The sequence below is a fragment of the Dendrobium catenatum genome, unplaced genomic scaffold (genome assembly GCF_001605985.2).
Source record: "Dendrobium catenatum unplaced genomic scaffold, ASM160598v2 fragScaff_scaffold_334, whole genome shotgun sequence".
Classification (NCBI taxonomy): domain Eukaryota; kingdom Viridiplantae; phylum Streptophyta; class Magnoliopsida; order Asparagales; family Orchidaceae; genus Dendrobium; species Dendrobium catenatum.
In genome coordinates, this window is record NW_021318796.1 from 3296059 (window position 1) to 3312136 (window position 16078).

Below are 16078 nucleotides of genomic sequence, written 5' to 3' on the forward strand. Positions count from 1 at the left end.
TATTCTGGATGAATTTCTCCTTCGTCTCTCATCTTTGAGATAAATGTTGCCATATTACAATACCATAGAGAGGATCTTCGGTTCTTTATCCAATAAAATTTCAACTTTTTGATGTAAAGTTATTTACAGCCCAGATAAATTAATGCAGTGCAGTCTACCTCATTCTGTCATGAGTTCATGTTTCTAGTATTATCATGTCATTTTTATTTGCAATTTGGTAATTATTAATAGATTAAATGTTTTGTATTATTTAAAAATAGCTTGCTATTTTTTAGGTTTGTTTAAGAGTAGTTTTGCCATTTCAATAAGACTTACTTGTACAAATAGATCCTAGTATTGTAATTCAATCAAAATTGATAATGGAACAAGCAACGTTTCTTTTGGTTTCCCCTCAAGGAATTCATTCTAATGTAGAACGGGTAGGACGGTTTTGTTAGAGAGAGGGTCCTTTGCAGGAATTTTCAGGGCAGCAGCAGTTTGAAGCTTCAAGTTGATGAGAATCCAAAAACCACTGCAGGAATTTTCTGGCAGCAGCTTTGGAGTTCTTCTTGGACAGTAGTTACGTGCTCTGGATCTTCTAAACAGCAGGTTTTAGGTGCTTGGTACACAAAACAGCAACCAAGAGGAGTTTGGACAGCATTGGATCGAATTTTGGGGCTGACCCTCTAGTGTAGAACTGCAGATTTCTGCTGGACAGCAATTTACCAATTTCCAGAAGTCTGGACAGCAACCCGGCTCAGGAAAATAAACAGGTTTTCCAAGGTCAGTTGGGGAAAACAGAGTGGTGTAAGGGATTAGGAGTTCCCTTGCAACCCTCCTTTCTCTGAAATTAAGTTAGAGAGCTGTGGAGAGAGAGGGATACGGTGGGAGCAGGCTGGCAGCAAGAGGGGGGGAGGGAGAAAACGTGGAGAGGATTGAATTGCTTGACTGGCTAATAAATTTTAATTGAGACAGTTTGGAGGGAATTATGCTCAATTTGAATTTGAATGGGGCTTAATTTTAGGAGTTAATGAGGGAGTAATAATGGCTAGAACTAATGAGAGAGAGAGGGAGGAGTGGAGATCAGGTCCACATTCAATGAATGTGGACCACACAATGAATTGTAATTAATGCCTAAATCTGAGAATTAATCTCAGATTTAAGGTGATGGAGGGATATTTCCTTCAAGGCTTAAGCATAAATAGAAATCATTTGAAATTCAAATTATTTTGAATTTGACTTCAAATCCTTTCCTAAAACACAAGGGGCTAAATATGGAAGGTATGAATGGGGAATTTTAAATCCAATCCAATTAGAGATTAAAGTGGATTTGACTTGAAAACTTTCCAAAATAGAGTTCTAAATTTGGAAAGATTTCAAAATTCAAATTTCATTGAACAATCAAGGTTTTCCAAAGGGGTTTTCCAAACAAAGATTATGATTTAGGAAAATTAATATCGAATCCAATCTATTTTGAATTAGATGGATGTCATAATTAACTTTCCTATTTTGGAATTCTAAAATGGAAAGAATTCGAAATTCGAAATTTGAATTTCAAATTTGGTTTTCCTAATTTAGGTTTTGGGATTAGGAAAGTTTCAATTTGCCATGAGGTGGAGAGGGTATGAAGGATTTCGGGTGGAGGTGAATCCGGTGGCCAAACGAAGATGGGGAGGAGGAAGATGATGGAAAAAAAAAATTAAAGAAGAGAGAGAACAAAAACAAAGATCGAAACAAACGATAGAGAGAAATTAAAAAAACCGCGAGCCTTGGACTCTTCCGAAGACTGACGGGTGATCCGATTGCCCTTCTCCAAGGGACTTCAAAATCACGAGCCCGGACCCATCCTGCGGCTGGTGACAACTCCGATTCCTTCCCATATGAATCTCACTCTCGTCCTCTCTCAAGAAGAACACAAGTGTGGAAAAACACAAAATTTTCATATTCATTAACCATTCTATTACAATAGCTAAAGGCCCTATATATATGCCACAACATGAGAAAATAAAAAATTACAAAATTGCCCCTTGGGCCACAACACTCAAATAAATTAACCTAGGGGTAAAATAGAAAATAGCATAAAATAGAAACTAAAATGCAGAAAATAATTCATAAATGACAACTTAAATCAGAGCCATCGATTTACGACGCCTCCTGTGATAGATGCGTCAGATTTTCGTGCCGATGTCCGCATCACATTCTATCTTCTATTGTTTCTTCTTTCCTTCTCCTTCTCTACCTCTTGCCTCCATAGATATTATGTTATATAATTTTCTACATTCTTCTCATTATTTTTTAGGTTCTCCCCTCACATTGGATCCCTCCCTTTCCAACAAATTTTACTAGCCCACTTTATCTCAAGAGTTTTTTTTTTTCCTTCTCTTTTGAGATTGGTGGGGAATCTCAACAAGTGTATCCACAATAATCAAGGATTTTAGAGCATTTTCATAGAATTAAAAAAACTCAAAAAAAGAATGATTAGTTTCAAAGCAATACCTTATACCTCAAACTTTTAGAGGATAAGTCAATAATATAAACATTAATAAGAGGGATCACAAAGTATGGATGTGATAGAAGATTGTTGTTTGTTCTGCTTGTACTTTCCAATATCATAAAATTTCCCAATTATGAAAAAATAGATCCTCAATTTGATAAAAAAAAGGGGAAAAAAGGAAAGTAATAAGAAATTTTTGCATAAATGTCTGAAATTTAAAAAATATATATGTATATCAATTGAATATAGAAATAATGATTAGACTGAGTGATGTACTCACACATATAAAAGATAATATAAAATTTCTTTTTAGGCTCTCTTGCTATGGCCATCTAAATACCATCTTACAACAATAACTAAAACTTAAAAATATGAGTGGATGATAAGGATGACAATATTAGTCGAAACTCGCTCAAATTTTAAGTTAGTGACTTGAGTCATTAGAGTTAGACAAATGGACCCCAAGCCGGCAAACCCAAGGAAGCAAAATCCAAACCTCTTCCTACCATGATCATTGGATTTACCACCATCATTGGATAGTATAAAATTAAAAAAAAGAAAATATAACTAATATTGTTCATAACAAAAAAAAATAGAGCAAGAAATCTAAATGCATCAGTTAAGTTGTAAACTAATTCACAGCTTGAAAATAACTTTTAGTTGGTTATGAACATACATGAACACACATTTGCTCGCACAGCAAATACAATTTCATGTTGTTTTTGAATTTTTATATTAATAACAGATTTAAAAGTAAAAACTAAATGAAAATCAAATATAAAAATATTTGATAGGTGGTATTCAATTTCTAGCCATTTCAAGATTTGGATAAGTTTAAGTGGAAATAATATCATATGAGTTATGTATTAGTAATTTTGAGTCAAGTTAAACTGGTCTTGAATTGGCTCAAAATAAGACCCATTTTAAGTCAAATTGACAAGCTCCGCTTGACTCAAACAAAATTCAAGTTGAAGTAGATTCCAAGTCAAATTAACCTCAAGAACTTTAAGTTCAAGCCAAGCATGAATCACTCAAATCCACTCGACACTGCCCCAAACGGATGACAAAGAAACCAACGAATAAGCATAGCCTAGTTGATAATATTTAATAGTGCAAAACTATTTAATTTAGAAGGTAGTTAGGTATTTTCTAATCATAGAGATGTATAATTATTGCTTATCAACTACAAACGAACATCATAAGACCTCGCACAAAGGTAGGCAGTTTTTTTCTGAAATTATAAAAAATGCCACTTTTGCTTGAATGGTTCTCAACAAATTATTAAGGTAGCATAGCAAACCCTTCTCTAGATAACATCAGGAGACAAGTTATGGGCATTCAAACAAAGGAGTGCACAAAGATTAAGCAGCGTTGATATAAAAAATATTTCATTCTTAGTTGATGAAATGTTAAACTAAATGGAATTGGAAAAAGCAACAAATCAAAGTGGCAAACAAGTCAAGATTCACTATGCTGTGATTGGATGTAGGAAATTTGGCAATTTCAGCTTAAGGAAACTCAAATCAATGGTTGTAAATTCATAATCAGCCAGATTTTATTTCATTTCTTTAAATTTCCTCAAATCCAAACAAGTTCATAAGGTACAGTGATTGCAGAAGTTCCCAACTTTTCAGGAATCAAGGAGCAAGCATTCAAGCTCTGTGGTTACTTTAGCAAGTTTCATCTTGTTCGTATCAATCATAAAAACTAAAAGAAGGTAATGCAATTTTGTTTAAATCATAAGGGGCTTCAAAATTCAGTACATATTAAGAAGATGATATCTAGAGCGCCTTACATGTGTGAAGAGTTTTGAACGCTGATCTTTCCCGCCAACATAAAATATGCATGTTAAAGAAGGCAACCAATTAAGCAGCTCGCTCTGTATGAAAAATTATATCAGGAAACAGCTATTTCAAATAAAAAAAGGAGGGAGAAGGCCATATGCTGAGAACAAATTTTACCTTCCAATTTACTAAAACAGCATTTGGAACTATGATGAGATGTGGCCCGTAATTCCCTTTAAACTCCATCAAGTAAGCAATCAATGCCATAACCTGTTTGAAAACATAAATGTCAAATCTTCTACAACAAAAATAGCAGAATAAATTGCAACATTGGGGGATTAAATGCTAAAAAAGGTATAATGGCACATGACTGAATATTTTCTATAATATGCGATTATATTCTCCACCTTTCTGTAATCATAAATTTCAATCATAATTGATTGTATAAAGCGTAAAAACCACAGCCATCTGCTTCCAAGTTTAGCAAGAAAAAAATACAAGAAATGTTCACATGCATATATGAAAAGTGAACAGGAACAAACCAGGGAAAATGAGAATAGAAAAAAAAAACTACTATTATTAAATGTCACCGGATGAAGCAATATATGAAGTGTAACCTGCACAGTCTTGCCAAGACCCATCTCATCTGCCAAAATACCATTCAACTTATTGTTATACAAGGAAAGCATCCATTGCAACCCAACCTGTCAAGTTAGAGAAAGATATTGGCATATTACATCATCAATTTAGTTTAGTATGAATACATCAAAGACGTAGCATCTCACAAGCTGATAATCTCGCAAAGTTCCAGTTTTCAACATAGATGGTTGTCTGACAACTCTCTCACTCACAGCATGCGCCAAATTATAATACCTGGAGACCAAGAATTGTTTCAGCCAAATCCAGCAAAGGCAAACAGCTTCACAAAAAAACTGATGTTAAATTCCATAGATCAACAACATCAAATTGTGTAGCAATACAATTATCCTAAACTTGCTGAATTATCTAACGCCATTAAATAATATAGAAATAATCTCTTTCGGGAATTGGGACTGGGGTCATAAATGAGCTAGTACATTCAATAAATAACTCGATACTCAGTTATACAATGCTAATTTTTATTTGTTTATTTAGATAGCTCAACAAGCATAAACAAAACTAATAAAGCTCAATCTAAAAATAAGCAAGTTTGAACATTGAATCTTTGGTTCATTTATATTTGAGAACATAGTCATTTGTTGTTATACAAACAGCTCGTTATGATCTTGATAAAATGTTCATTTAATAATGACTAAATTCATTTAGTTATTTGTTGACTTAATCTATGTTCTTGTATCAATTTTCTTATATTATGTGCACTTTAAAATTATGTATATTAAAAGTACAAATATGATAAAAAATTTTAGCAAATAGGTACGTGGATAGACTAAAAGCTACATTTGTTTTTTATTGACATTTGAAAATCACAAATTATGAATAAATCTATTAACATTTATAGTAAATTTTGAATAAATTTAATGAATACGCCAACATTTAGTATCAATGATTTATCTTTAAATCATTAGCATCGTATGAATACCTAGTTAGGCTCTACTAAAGCCGAATTAAGGCTTGAACTTTATAAAAAACTTCAAAAAAAATGAGTTTGAACAAGATTTTAAAACTTTGTTCATGATCAAGTTCAACTCAAACACAATCATAAAATAGATGAATGCACTTGAACAAGAAAACACTCAGCACGACTCCATTTATTTATAACATTATAGAAAATAAATCATCCATGACTGCTCATATTGTTTCTGACAACCAAAAGAAGAAGGATAATGAACAGTATGTCAATGAACTCACTTGTTTACAGATGAATTTTCTTTTGGAGCATTCATTTCAGAAAATTTGTTTCTAATCAAAACTTCTTGCCCTGCACAGGTAGCTGCGGCCTTGACTTCTTCTTCTGAAAAACCCTGTATATAGAAACTTCCTTTACAATCTTGCAAGTGCATAGAATCAAATGGAAAGGTGGCAAAAAGAAAATGTACAAAAATGATATTGTAAATTATGTGATAATCATTATCACACAAAATTACCTGGGCTCTTGCAGCTGCAGCTGCAGCATTGGCTGCCTCTTCCATCTCTTGGTTATTCTTTGCTGCTGTTATTTTTCCTCCTAGCTTGAGAAGATACTCCTCTGTCTGAGACAAAAAAGAAGACAAAACAACATATCTTTGAGCTGCATCACCAGGAACATTTGTTTGTTGCTCCAACAACATCTCACGATATCTATCAACATCATTGTTCTTCAAGGCCTCCATTCTTTTGTTTCTATCATCATCCTTTCTTTTCGTAAATTCTCTCAACATTCTCTCATGATATTTAGCAACTCCTCTATTGCGAGTAGTTCTTGCATCACGAATAGCCCAGTGAGACTCCAGAAGCTTTTTACGCCACTGAAAGATAGATTTTAGTTGCTTTTCTCTTGAAGCCTTCTGGAGCTGTTGAACTTGCCTGATGAGGTCAATGCGTTGCCGCTCACATTGTTTGACAAACTTCCGGTATGGCCTGTCAGACATCGCCATTATCTCTTGTTGTTCTCGATCTACCTTATCTCTTAAATGAGATTGAAGTTCTAGAAGTCTGAGCTTTCTTTCTTCAATCTGTAGTTTCAACACAAGGTCAGGTCTAATTCTTTTCCTCTCCAAGTTAACAGCAAGCAGGCCACTAATCTTTCTCAAATTTTCTGCCCGCTTCTTGTTGAGTACATCCATACCTTCATCAAATAGCAAATCTTTTGCATCATATGATAACGCCAAATTGCTTACATAATTAATTGTATTAGATCCCAAATCATTCTTCTTTATGAAAGAAGGGAAGTCAAAAAGTGGACCATGATACTTCCTTACTAAAGCATCTTTTGCAAGTGCTATGTTGGCTATAGGAGCCGGTTTTTCTGTTTGTCCAGCATCTGCTTTTACCTTCTCAACACTGTTATCACCTTTGGTCAATACATTTTCGCTACTCTTTTCAACATCTTGCAGCTCAGATTTAACAAAAGACTTATTGTTTTGCTCAGCATTCACCTGGGATGCAACCCGTGCAGATTCACTGGTAATACCTGTTGTTAATTGTGAGTGACAGGTAATGACCCCTTTTTCTTCTATAGAGGACTCATCTTTAGGAAAGCTATGGCCTTTTCGCACAGAAGGAAGCTGTGGAGCCTTATCATCAGTCTGCACATGCCTTGCAAGCCCTTCAATGCTGTTCATAGCGTGTCTTTCCTGAGCAACCATACCCGATGGAGGTGAAACTTGCCGCAACTGGTTATCAAGTGGTGGTGGTGCAATTGCTTGAAGAACTTCAGGAGGAAGAGCATGCTCGCCACGCTGTGATATGCCAAAATAACTAAAATATCAATCTCATAGTTACACTGAGTTTTGCACAATTGAAAGCATTTACCAGTAAAAACATCAAAACCCAATATTTGGGCAATAGAATCTTCTATGCACATGCCTAGGATGCATGAAAAATTTCACAAATACCAAGGTTTCTCATGTGAGATGTGTCAAGAACAAATATGTATCTGACGACTGGCACGACACATAGAACAATCAAACACGGAAGCAACGTGTCCAAAAATAAATAAGTTCAAACACATGTTGAACATGGTGAGACATGGAGAGGACATAAAGAGACAGAGAGGACCATGCTACAATTTTAGCATATTTTTTTATTTTTCAATGAACTTGAAATACTTTTCTCATTTGAAGACAGCAAAATTAACACAACCCATTGATGTCTTTTGTGAATTTTTTTTTTTTTAATTAATACTTTAATGTTGGAAAATTTTTAATATTTGTAACGAGCGGTTTTGTTGATTATAATTTTACAAGTAATGACAATATGAGAACTATGATATTATTTAATAATTTGTCATAATTAATTTAAAAGTTTATTATTATCATGAAATACATGCTATGTTCATTTCAAACTCGTCTACTATACTTATCAAGAATTGAAGCGACCCATTTGCAATGATGAATTTCTTTCCACCTATTTGAGTCCAAGCATCAGGCGCAAAAAAAATATATTTAAATAAAATTGGGCATGTCGAGAGAATGTGTAAGGAAGCATGCATGTAGAAACATTACAAAGGATAACACAATTCTATTTATTAGTACCTTAAGACGCCTAAAGGCCAATATTTGTGCTTTTAAGACATACAACTGTGGTTTTGTAAATCCAATGGACTGGTGGGGCATAGGCATAGATCCAATTTGAGGTGGTATCTGAACAGTCACATCCTCACTAGAAGTAACAGCAGGTGGAGACATTGTTTGGGTCCCTTGTTCCAACTTTGTATGCTGCATCCTCAATGCATCAGAGCCCATAATTGTATTATCTGCATTTAGCTGGTCAAAACTTTGTTTGAGAATGCTAGAAGACTTCGGTATTTGCATCATTGAACCACCATTTCCAACAGCAGTCAGATGTTTAACAACTTTATCATTAATGTTTTCCCTGCTTAGAGGCAGTGATTGCTGTTGTACTTGCATATTATACAAGTTTGGTTCACTGGCAGAGCCACCATTATTAATTAATGATGCTGGAGTAAATGTTTTCTGGCTGTTGACAGTCCCACCCTGAGTAACAAGTTCACCGAATGAATTTCCTTGTCCAGTATTTTCATTTCCACCTTGTGAAAATACAACTTGTTGCTTTGATGAAGGTAAGTTTGGCTGAGAAGCTGCCATATTGGGCTCATTGTGCTTCTGAAATGCCGCCATTCTACCCTGTTGCCAAAGTGGAAGAATCTGAGTCATCAGGTTCAAGTTTGAAGGATGAGAGAGATCAATGTTATGCTCCAGGGCCCAAGTTTGCATTGCTTGCAACTGGATAGCCATTTGACTACTTGAAGTATTCTGCATGATTGGTTGAGAATTTAGAGATTGCATAGGCCTTGTCACATTTGTTGCAGTTAATTGTCCTGTAACCATCTGAGGATGTTTTAGCTCACTTTTCTGATCTACACTAGTTTGGCATTGCTCCATCTGCTTCTCAAAATGTGAAAAAGTTTCACCTGGCCTCTTAAATACAGTGGCATGTGCCTGGTTGGTAACCTGAAGGGAGGCAAGATCCTGCATTTTCAAAGTGTTCATAGGCACATCTTGATCCCTCCGAGTAGAGCCAACCAGTCCAACTTTACCTTGCTGCTGGGCTAACAGATTCCCATGATATTTCTGTTGAGCATTCTGCAAAGCAAACTGAAGGTAGGCTTGATGGACAGGGTTCTGCATTTGCTGAGATAAGACTTGCGCTCTGCTCTGATTTTCATCCATTGGCTGGGCCAAGGCATCATCAAATTTCCTTTGTGATTGGTGCATAGCCATAGCACTAGAAGAGGAAGGGAGGTTAGTCCTGCCTATTACTCCATGCATACCACCAGTATGATAAGCCTTGAGAGAATCTTCTACTTCAGCTCTTCTTAGATGTTGATGCTGTTGTGACAGTTGTTGCTGTTGCAAAGACTGCAAAGTATTCATAAAGATATTGAATATTTAAACAATAGTTTTTTTAGAAAGAGACAAGTATTCATTGTTAAATAGCAATAATCAGTTAAATAAGGTCAATTATTAAAGAGCTGCTCAGAGTCCAAGAATAAGTCAAGTTGAAATCTCAATAGCTAGAAATGCCAAATATGTTAGGCAAAGATAGCTAGGAAGATTCCAATAATCAAACAAAATTATATGAGACTTTTCATCACACAAGACCATTGATGAGAAACAAACCTCATAGATACTCCAAACATCCACGATGCAGCAAAGAATAGCAAACTTCATTATGAAGCTCCATTTATTAGTTCATATAGAGAAACAAAAATTTCACCACCAAAAATACTCAAAAATCATGGGTACTGCTTAAATACTGCATCAATATGGCCTTGCAAGGTAGTTTAAACATGTCCAAATCTCTTCACACTTTAACATGGTAAAGCATATAAGCTAAGGGATAGATAGCATGCTTGTCTAGTGCCACAAAAACATAGAGAAACATTGAAGATTATTTAATCTTCAGATTCAAGCAAGGATGAAGTTTGAAGAAAGAACGACACAGAGTATCATGAAGTTTGATATAACCAAGAAATCAAAATTGAGCATAAAAATAAAATTGGAAATGCAAGATTCAACCTTGGTGAAACATATAGTCAACTAAAAAAAGCTGCACGTTAAAAAGCTTGAAATCAGTAACAAAAATGAGAAAAAAAACTTGTTTCACTGCAAGAACCTGAAAACATTTGAAGTGTACTCAGGAGGACTTGGAATTTTTTGCATCTTTATTTTCAACAGCATCACATCTTACGCTTAATTATAAAGATTCCATTCACGGGATGAATAAATAGAAATTGTGACCTAATAAAATTAGACATATTGACAAGAAAGAAGGTTGGAAGTGGAATATAAGATACTCTGTTTTCACGCTTTTGTTAAAAGTATACATGAATCATTTTGGCATATAATCGGAACATGTGAGGTACATTTAGTCCAGTAACAACACAAATGGAGTATTCAACGTATCCAACATGCTTGAAGCATTCTAGGAATAAACAAGCACAAAGATGGTAGAAGATGCACAACCAGCGATGAAGCAAGCTGCGCTACCACAGAAACCTAAACTTAAACTTGGGAATGCCCAAAAAAACAGCAGAGGAAACAAAGTAAGGCCGTGAACAAGGCCAAAATCTAAGAATTGGTCTCGTACAACACGATAAGTTGTGGGCATTGATAAAAACAGTGAAAGCAGAAAGAAGACCAGGAAAAAAATAGACTTGGTAACTTCAGAGCTGGCAACCAATAAGCATCACACAGTGAAGCTAGATTAAGGGACCCCAAAAGTAACGAAGATATTGCGAAAACCAGCAATACGCATGCTGTGAGAGTAACCCAAGATGGAATCCAAGCCGTAGAATCCGAATGCGAATCCTAAAAAAACCCCAATACATGGAATTAAAGAAGTCCAGCCCGTCCCCACTTCCCCTAATTCTGGAAACAACAATAACGACCGACTTTTTTCTCAGATCCCCATGCAACTAGCGCAACGGCCGCGGACCAAAACAACATCTGATGTATCGGAAATAAAGCGCGTCAAACACGCACTCACCTGTCGAAAGGCCAGATGTTGCTGCTGTTGTTGTTGCTGCTGTTGCTGAAGCTGCAGCTGCTGAATAGATTCGAACCCTAAATGCCCATGTGCGGACATAGCCGAAGAGGAGGACGACGGCGATGCGGAAGACGACGAGTTAGGACGTGACGGAGGAGGAGGAGGAGCCACCGGATTCCGGCCATTTCCGGATATATCACCCCCGGAATTCATTACCGAACTCCCTGCCCGAGCAATCAGAGTCTAAGACAGCGTTCCTTCAGGGGGTAAAAAAGATCTGCAGATCACTGGGCCTCCCCTCGCCAGTTCCGGAAATTCTGGTCACCAGATCCGGCCGTTGAGAGGCACTTACCCTTCATTACCATCAGCCCGTCAGCATCAAAAGCAGGTTCGATGAGGGAGCAAAAGCGATTTTTACCGGCACCTGCTCCTTCGATGCACGGATTTCAGAAACAAAATGGAAGATCGCGAGCGCGGATGGCCTGCCGGAATACCACGATCTTCCCGCGGCGATGGATATTAAGTATTAACTCGCACAATTTTTCAAAAACTTCGATTGCGTTTCCTAGTCAAACCCTAACCCATGCCTGTTTTTTTTTTTTTTTTTTTTTTAGGCCTTTTTTTTTTTTTTTTTTTTCTATTTCAATTTATTTTATTTTTTTCCCCGAGTATGGTTCTGCTAACCCGGGTTACTTGACCACCTCTGTGGGACCAGGAACCGGGACCACGGGAGGTAAGACGTGAACAAAAAGCTTTTTTTTTTTTTTTGGGAAAATATATACTTTTTTTTAAATAAACAAACAAAGCCGTACCTTTTTTTTCTATAAACAAAGCCGTACCTTATAATTATACAGATAATGTATAATACATTGGGTGACGTGATCGCCTCTGATAAGTTTCTGAAAATATTCGACATTCGCACGGAATAATCTCATCGAGTTAGGCATCAAGTAAATACATTTAGTCGTATCATGTATGGCTTTTTGTTCATGTCTTACCATCATTCATGGGCGTTGGACCCTAATCCCAAGGTTAGCATAACTATACTCGAGCCAAAAAAAAAAAAAGAATGTGAAATAGAAAAAAAGAATTAAAAAAACAGGCATGGTTTAGGGTACTAGAAAAAACAAGCGAAATTTTTGAAAAATTGTGTGTTATTAGCCATTGCCACGAGAAGATTGTGGTTTTTTGACAGGTGATCTGTCGTCGTGATCTTCGATTTTATTTTTGAAATCCATGTATTGAAAGAGCGGGTGATATTATTACGTGTGAATGCAGAACATTTTTGGAAGCTAATCAAGGGCCGCTACATCACATAATGTACATTGGGTGACGTGGCGGCTCCAGATTGACGTCTGGATGCATTTGACATCTGCACGGAATACTTTTTTCCAAAATTCTGATAAACTTTTTTGTTTTTTTAATCAGTAGGGAATTAAGAGTAGGGTTCAATTTTTATAAATGAGAATATATTACAAAATATTTCGGGTGTGTAATTCTATGAAATGAAAAATACATCTTTATAAAAGCAACTTGAAAACAAAAAAAAAAATCATGAAGATCAAAATTATAGTTACATAAAAAATAATAGATACAGAATATTGATGCAAAATTTCATATAAATTTTAGGTATTTATAAATATCATAATTATAGCACAATCGAGCGAATGAGAAATAACATAAAGCTTATAAGATATTATCTACGATGCAAAAGCTTAACAATAATGGTCCAAATCAAATCTAAATAGTAGCAAATAAAAAAATCAATAAAACAGCTTCAAAATATAGTTTTAGACCCAACAAAAATAGTAGCAAATAAATTTTATGGTAATATAAAATAAAATTAAAAAAATTTGCAAAGCAATCCAGTCAAAAAATTAATTTGTAATATCCAACATGTCTTGATAGCATTTTCATATGTTCAATTTGGCATGTAATGAATTCCTTGTCTTGATATATAATGTTATGCAAATAATAACATAAAACAACACAAATCATTCAACCAAACACAATAAACACCATGTGATTTAAGTGGTCCTCCTGTGGAGCATGCTTCGTTTTCCCTTCGCACCTTTCTCACGACTCACGACCTCGAGCGGGCTTCTGTTTAGTGAGCAGAGACTCAACACAAACAGAGACTGCCCCCAAACAGCTTGATTTTCCTCAACTCAAACGGCCTGCTTCGTTTTCCCCTTTACTCCTCTCTCGCGACTTGCGACTCACGACTCAAGCACGGCTTTCATTTTCCATTTCGCTCCTCTCTCACCCCCCAAATGGAGACTGCCCGTGGCAGATATATATTTATGTCTTCTAAGCTCTAAAGGTCGTGTTATTTGCATTATTATTTGATCTTAACACTCCTCTTGGCTCTGGTAATGAGACGGCAAATGGAACCATTTTAATATATTCTAACATAACATTTCATATGAGACGACAAACATAACTATTTTAATTTAAGCCCCCTTAATAAAATTTTGTCTCAGTCACTTCCTATGTTCACACATAGTAGATGATTTCACCATATTATAGATAAACAATATTACATTTGGCTCTCTTGCTCTCAATTACAGCAGCCCTCAACCTCTATATATATAGAGGTTTGAAATAAAATTAAAAAAGGAAAACCTAATTAATGCTCTAATCAATATCATAATTAATTTTTTTAATTAAGGCATAATTTGATTTCCTATTTAAAGCCAATAAAAACTTTTCTAATCAATGCTAAAGAAAATATAGAAGGATTTCCATAACAGATAATAGAGGTAAATAGGTCTTGATTGCATTTTCATATGTTCATTTTGTCATGCAGTGAATTCCTTGTATTGATTGTTTAGGCAGACAACTAGCATGATTGCCATTATTTTATTTTATTTTTTGTGCTTCTTTTCTTTAATATATGATAAACAATATAGTCTATAGAGGAAATAAACTTGTTGAAGAGCTCTTGAGATATTTCAATTCCCCTAAGGTGTTTCAAATTATGATTTCAAAAAACTAGCAGTCAAAATAAACATTTTGGTTAGACAAGTTCTACAGTAATGTTGTTGTTACTATTAGTATTGTTATTGTTGTCGTCGGTGAGACGAGCTCAACAACGTTATAAGTGTTTTGATATGAATCAAAATAAACTCAAATCAAGTACTTGAAATGTAATTACAAACTTTGTGATTAATTGAATAATCAAAAGATTTATGAATATTACGCATTTGAAGTCAATTTTAACATCTGAATGAGCGAAATTTAAAAAGCCTAAAATCACTTATTTTTAAGTTCATTAAGGGAATTAAATATTGAATGAGCAATTTGTGGTCAAAGGAACTAACACGAGATGCATGCCAGATGTATCAACTTTGACTCTCGATATCAACATCAAGATTGTTTTGTTGAATTTCCCTTCTCAAAGGAGAAGGGCCAAACAAATATCAAACAACTCTTGAAGATTACTCCCATGGCACAAGCATGGGTGTAAACATGGGTCGATGGGTCGGGTTTGTTATATTTTGTGTTTTTTCAAAAGGAATTTTATAATATTTGAGATTAATTTCATAACATTTTTTTAATTCTATAATATTTTAAGCCAAAAGGGCTATCTATTTATGGTCTATATAAGACCTTATTAGCTATGATAAAAAAAAAAATTAATATATTCTTCCTTCTCTCCACCTTACATCTATTCAGATCAAATATAAACATCATAGCTCCTACTACACATTATGATTAGTGCACATCTCCATAAAGAATCCATTGAATTATGAGAATTAGACCATTATGTAGCTTTGCACCTGGGAGGAGCGAAAATCTAACTTCAAAAATAGTGCTTCGCACGCCTCAATCTACTTATTTGATAAGTTATCTAATGGCAATTGTTTTACCGCTCTTCTTTTTATGCAACAATCTTGAAGTTAGATCATATGAATTTTACAATGATTAGTACGACTAGAGTAATTTGCAACTTAATAAAAATCAAGGCCTTCTCGGGACAGAATTTTAATAGGTGGAAAGTAAAGGTTATGTTTATCATTGATATTGTTAAAGTTGAGCATGTGTTTATCTCATTATCACCTTCTATGAGAATAGAAAATTGTGATACAATTCTAACTAATTGGAGTAATGCAAATAAGATTTACAAGACAATTATTTTTTATGTTTTATCAAATGAGTTATTTGATGTCTACAACAAAATTAAGTATACTTCTAAAATTTGAAAAATGTTAAATAAGAAATATGTGGTAAAAATATCAGAACCAAGAAGTGCACTATAGAAAATTTCTTTGCCTTTCAGATGATTGACTCTAAGAAAATTTTTGGGCATATATATATTTTTCCTATTCTTATTAGTTTGCTTATGAATAAAAGAAGTAACTTGTCATAATCTTTTATCACTGCATCCTTGATTGATAAATTACCCGAATCTTGGAAGAAATATAAAAAAAGCGTGAGGATATGAGTTTAGAGCAAGTTATTATTGATGATATTAGCAAGAAAAATCAAGAGAATTAGAAATGATAGACGAGGAGAATATAACTCAAGACTTCTTAGTTCATTTTGTGAAGCTCATGATTTTATTCATCTAGTAACATCACCTTATTCGCCAGAATATAAATGTATACCTAAATGTTAAATAGAACCTTAAAAGAAATTATGAATACTATGTTTATTAGTTATGGTGCTC

At 34.7% G+C, this 16078-nt stretch overlaps 1 protein-coding gene across 2 annotated transcripts in view; it reads right to left on the reverse strand.

Annotated features, from left to right (window-relative positions):
* LOC110099939 (ATP-dependent helicase BRM) overlaps nt 1–12000 on the reverse strand; it is a 26589-nt gene extending 14589 nt beyond the window's left edge. The window contains exons 1-8 of one of the 2 annotated variants that reach the window (XM_020827277.2): nt 11407–12000; nt 8430–9764; nt 6342–7634; nt 6106–6218; nt 5043–5130; nt 4875–4961; nt 4435–4527; nt 4269–4352 (exon numbers count right to left, since the gene is read on the reverse strand). In XM_020827277.2, the coding sequence (XP_020682936.1) occupies nt 4269–4352; nt 4435–4527; nt 4875–4961; nt 5043–5130; nt 6106–6218; nt 6342–7634; nt 8430–9764; nt 11407–11619 (3306 nt within the window). In that variant the 5' untranslated portion in view covers nt 11620–12000. Of the gene's footprint in view, nt 1–4268; nt 4353–4434; nt 4528–4874; nt 4962–5042; nt 5131–6105; nt 6219–6341; nt 7635–8429; nt 9777–11406 lie in introns of both variants that reach the window. The other variant, XM_020827276.2, reaches the window with a different exon arrangement.
* Between the last annotated feature and the right edge of the window lie 4078 nt (nt 12001–16078).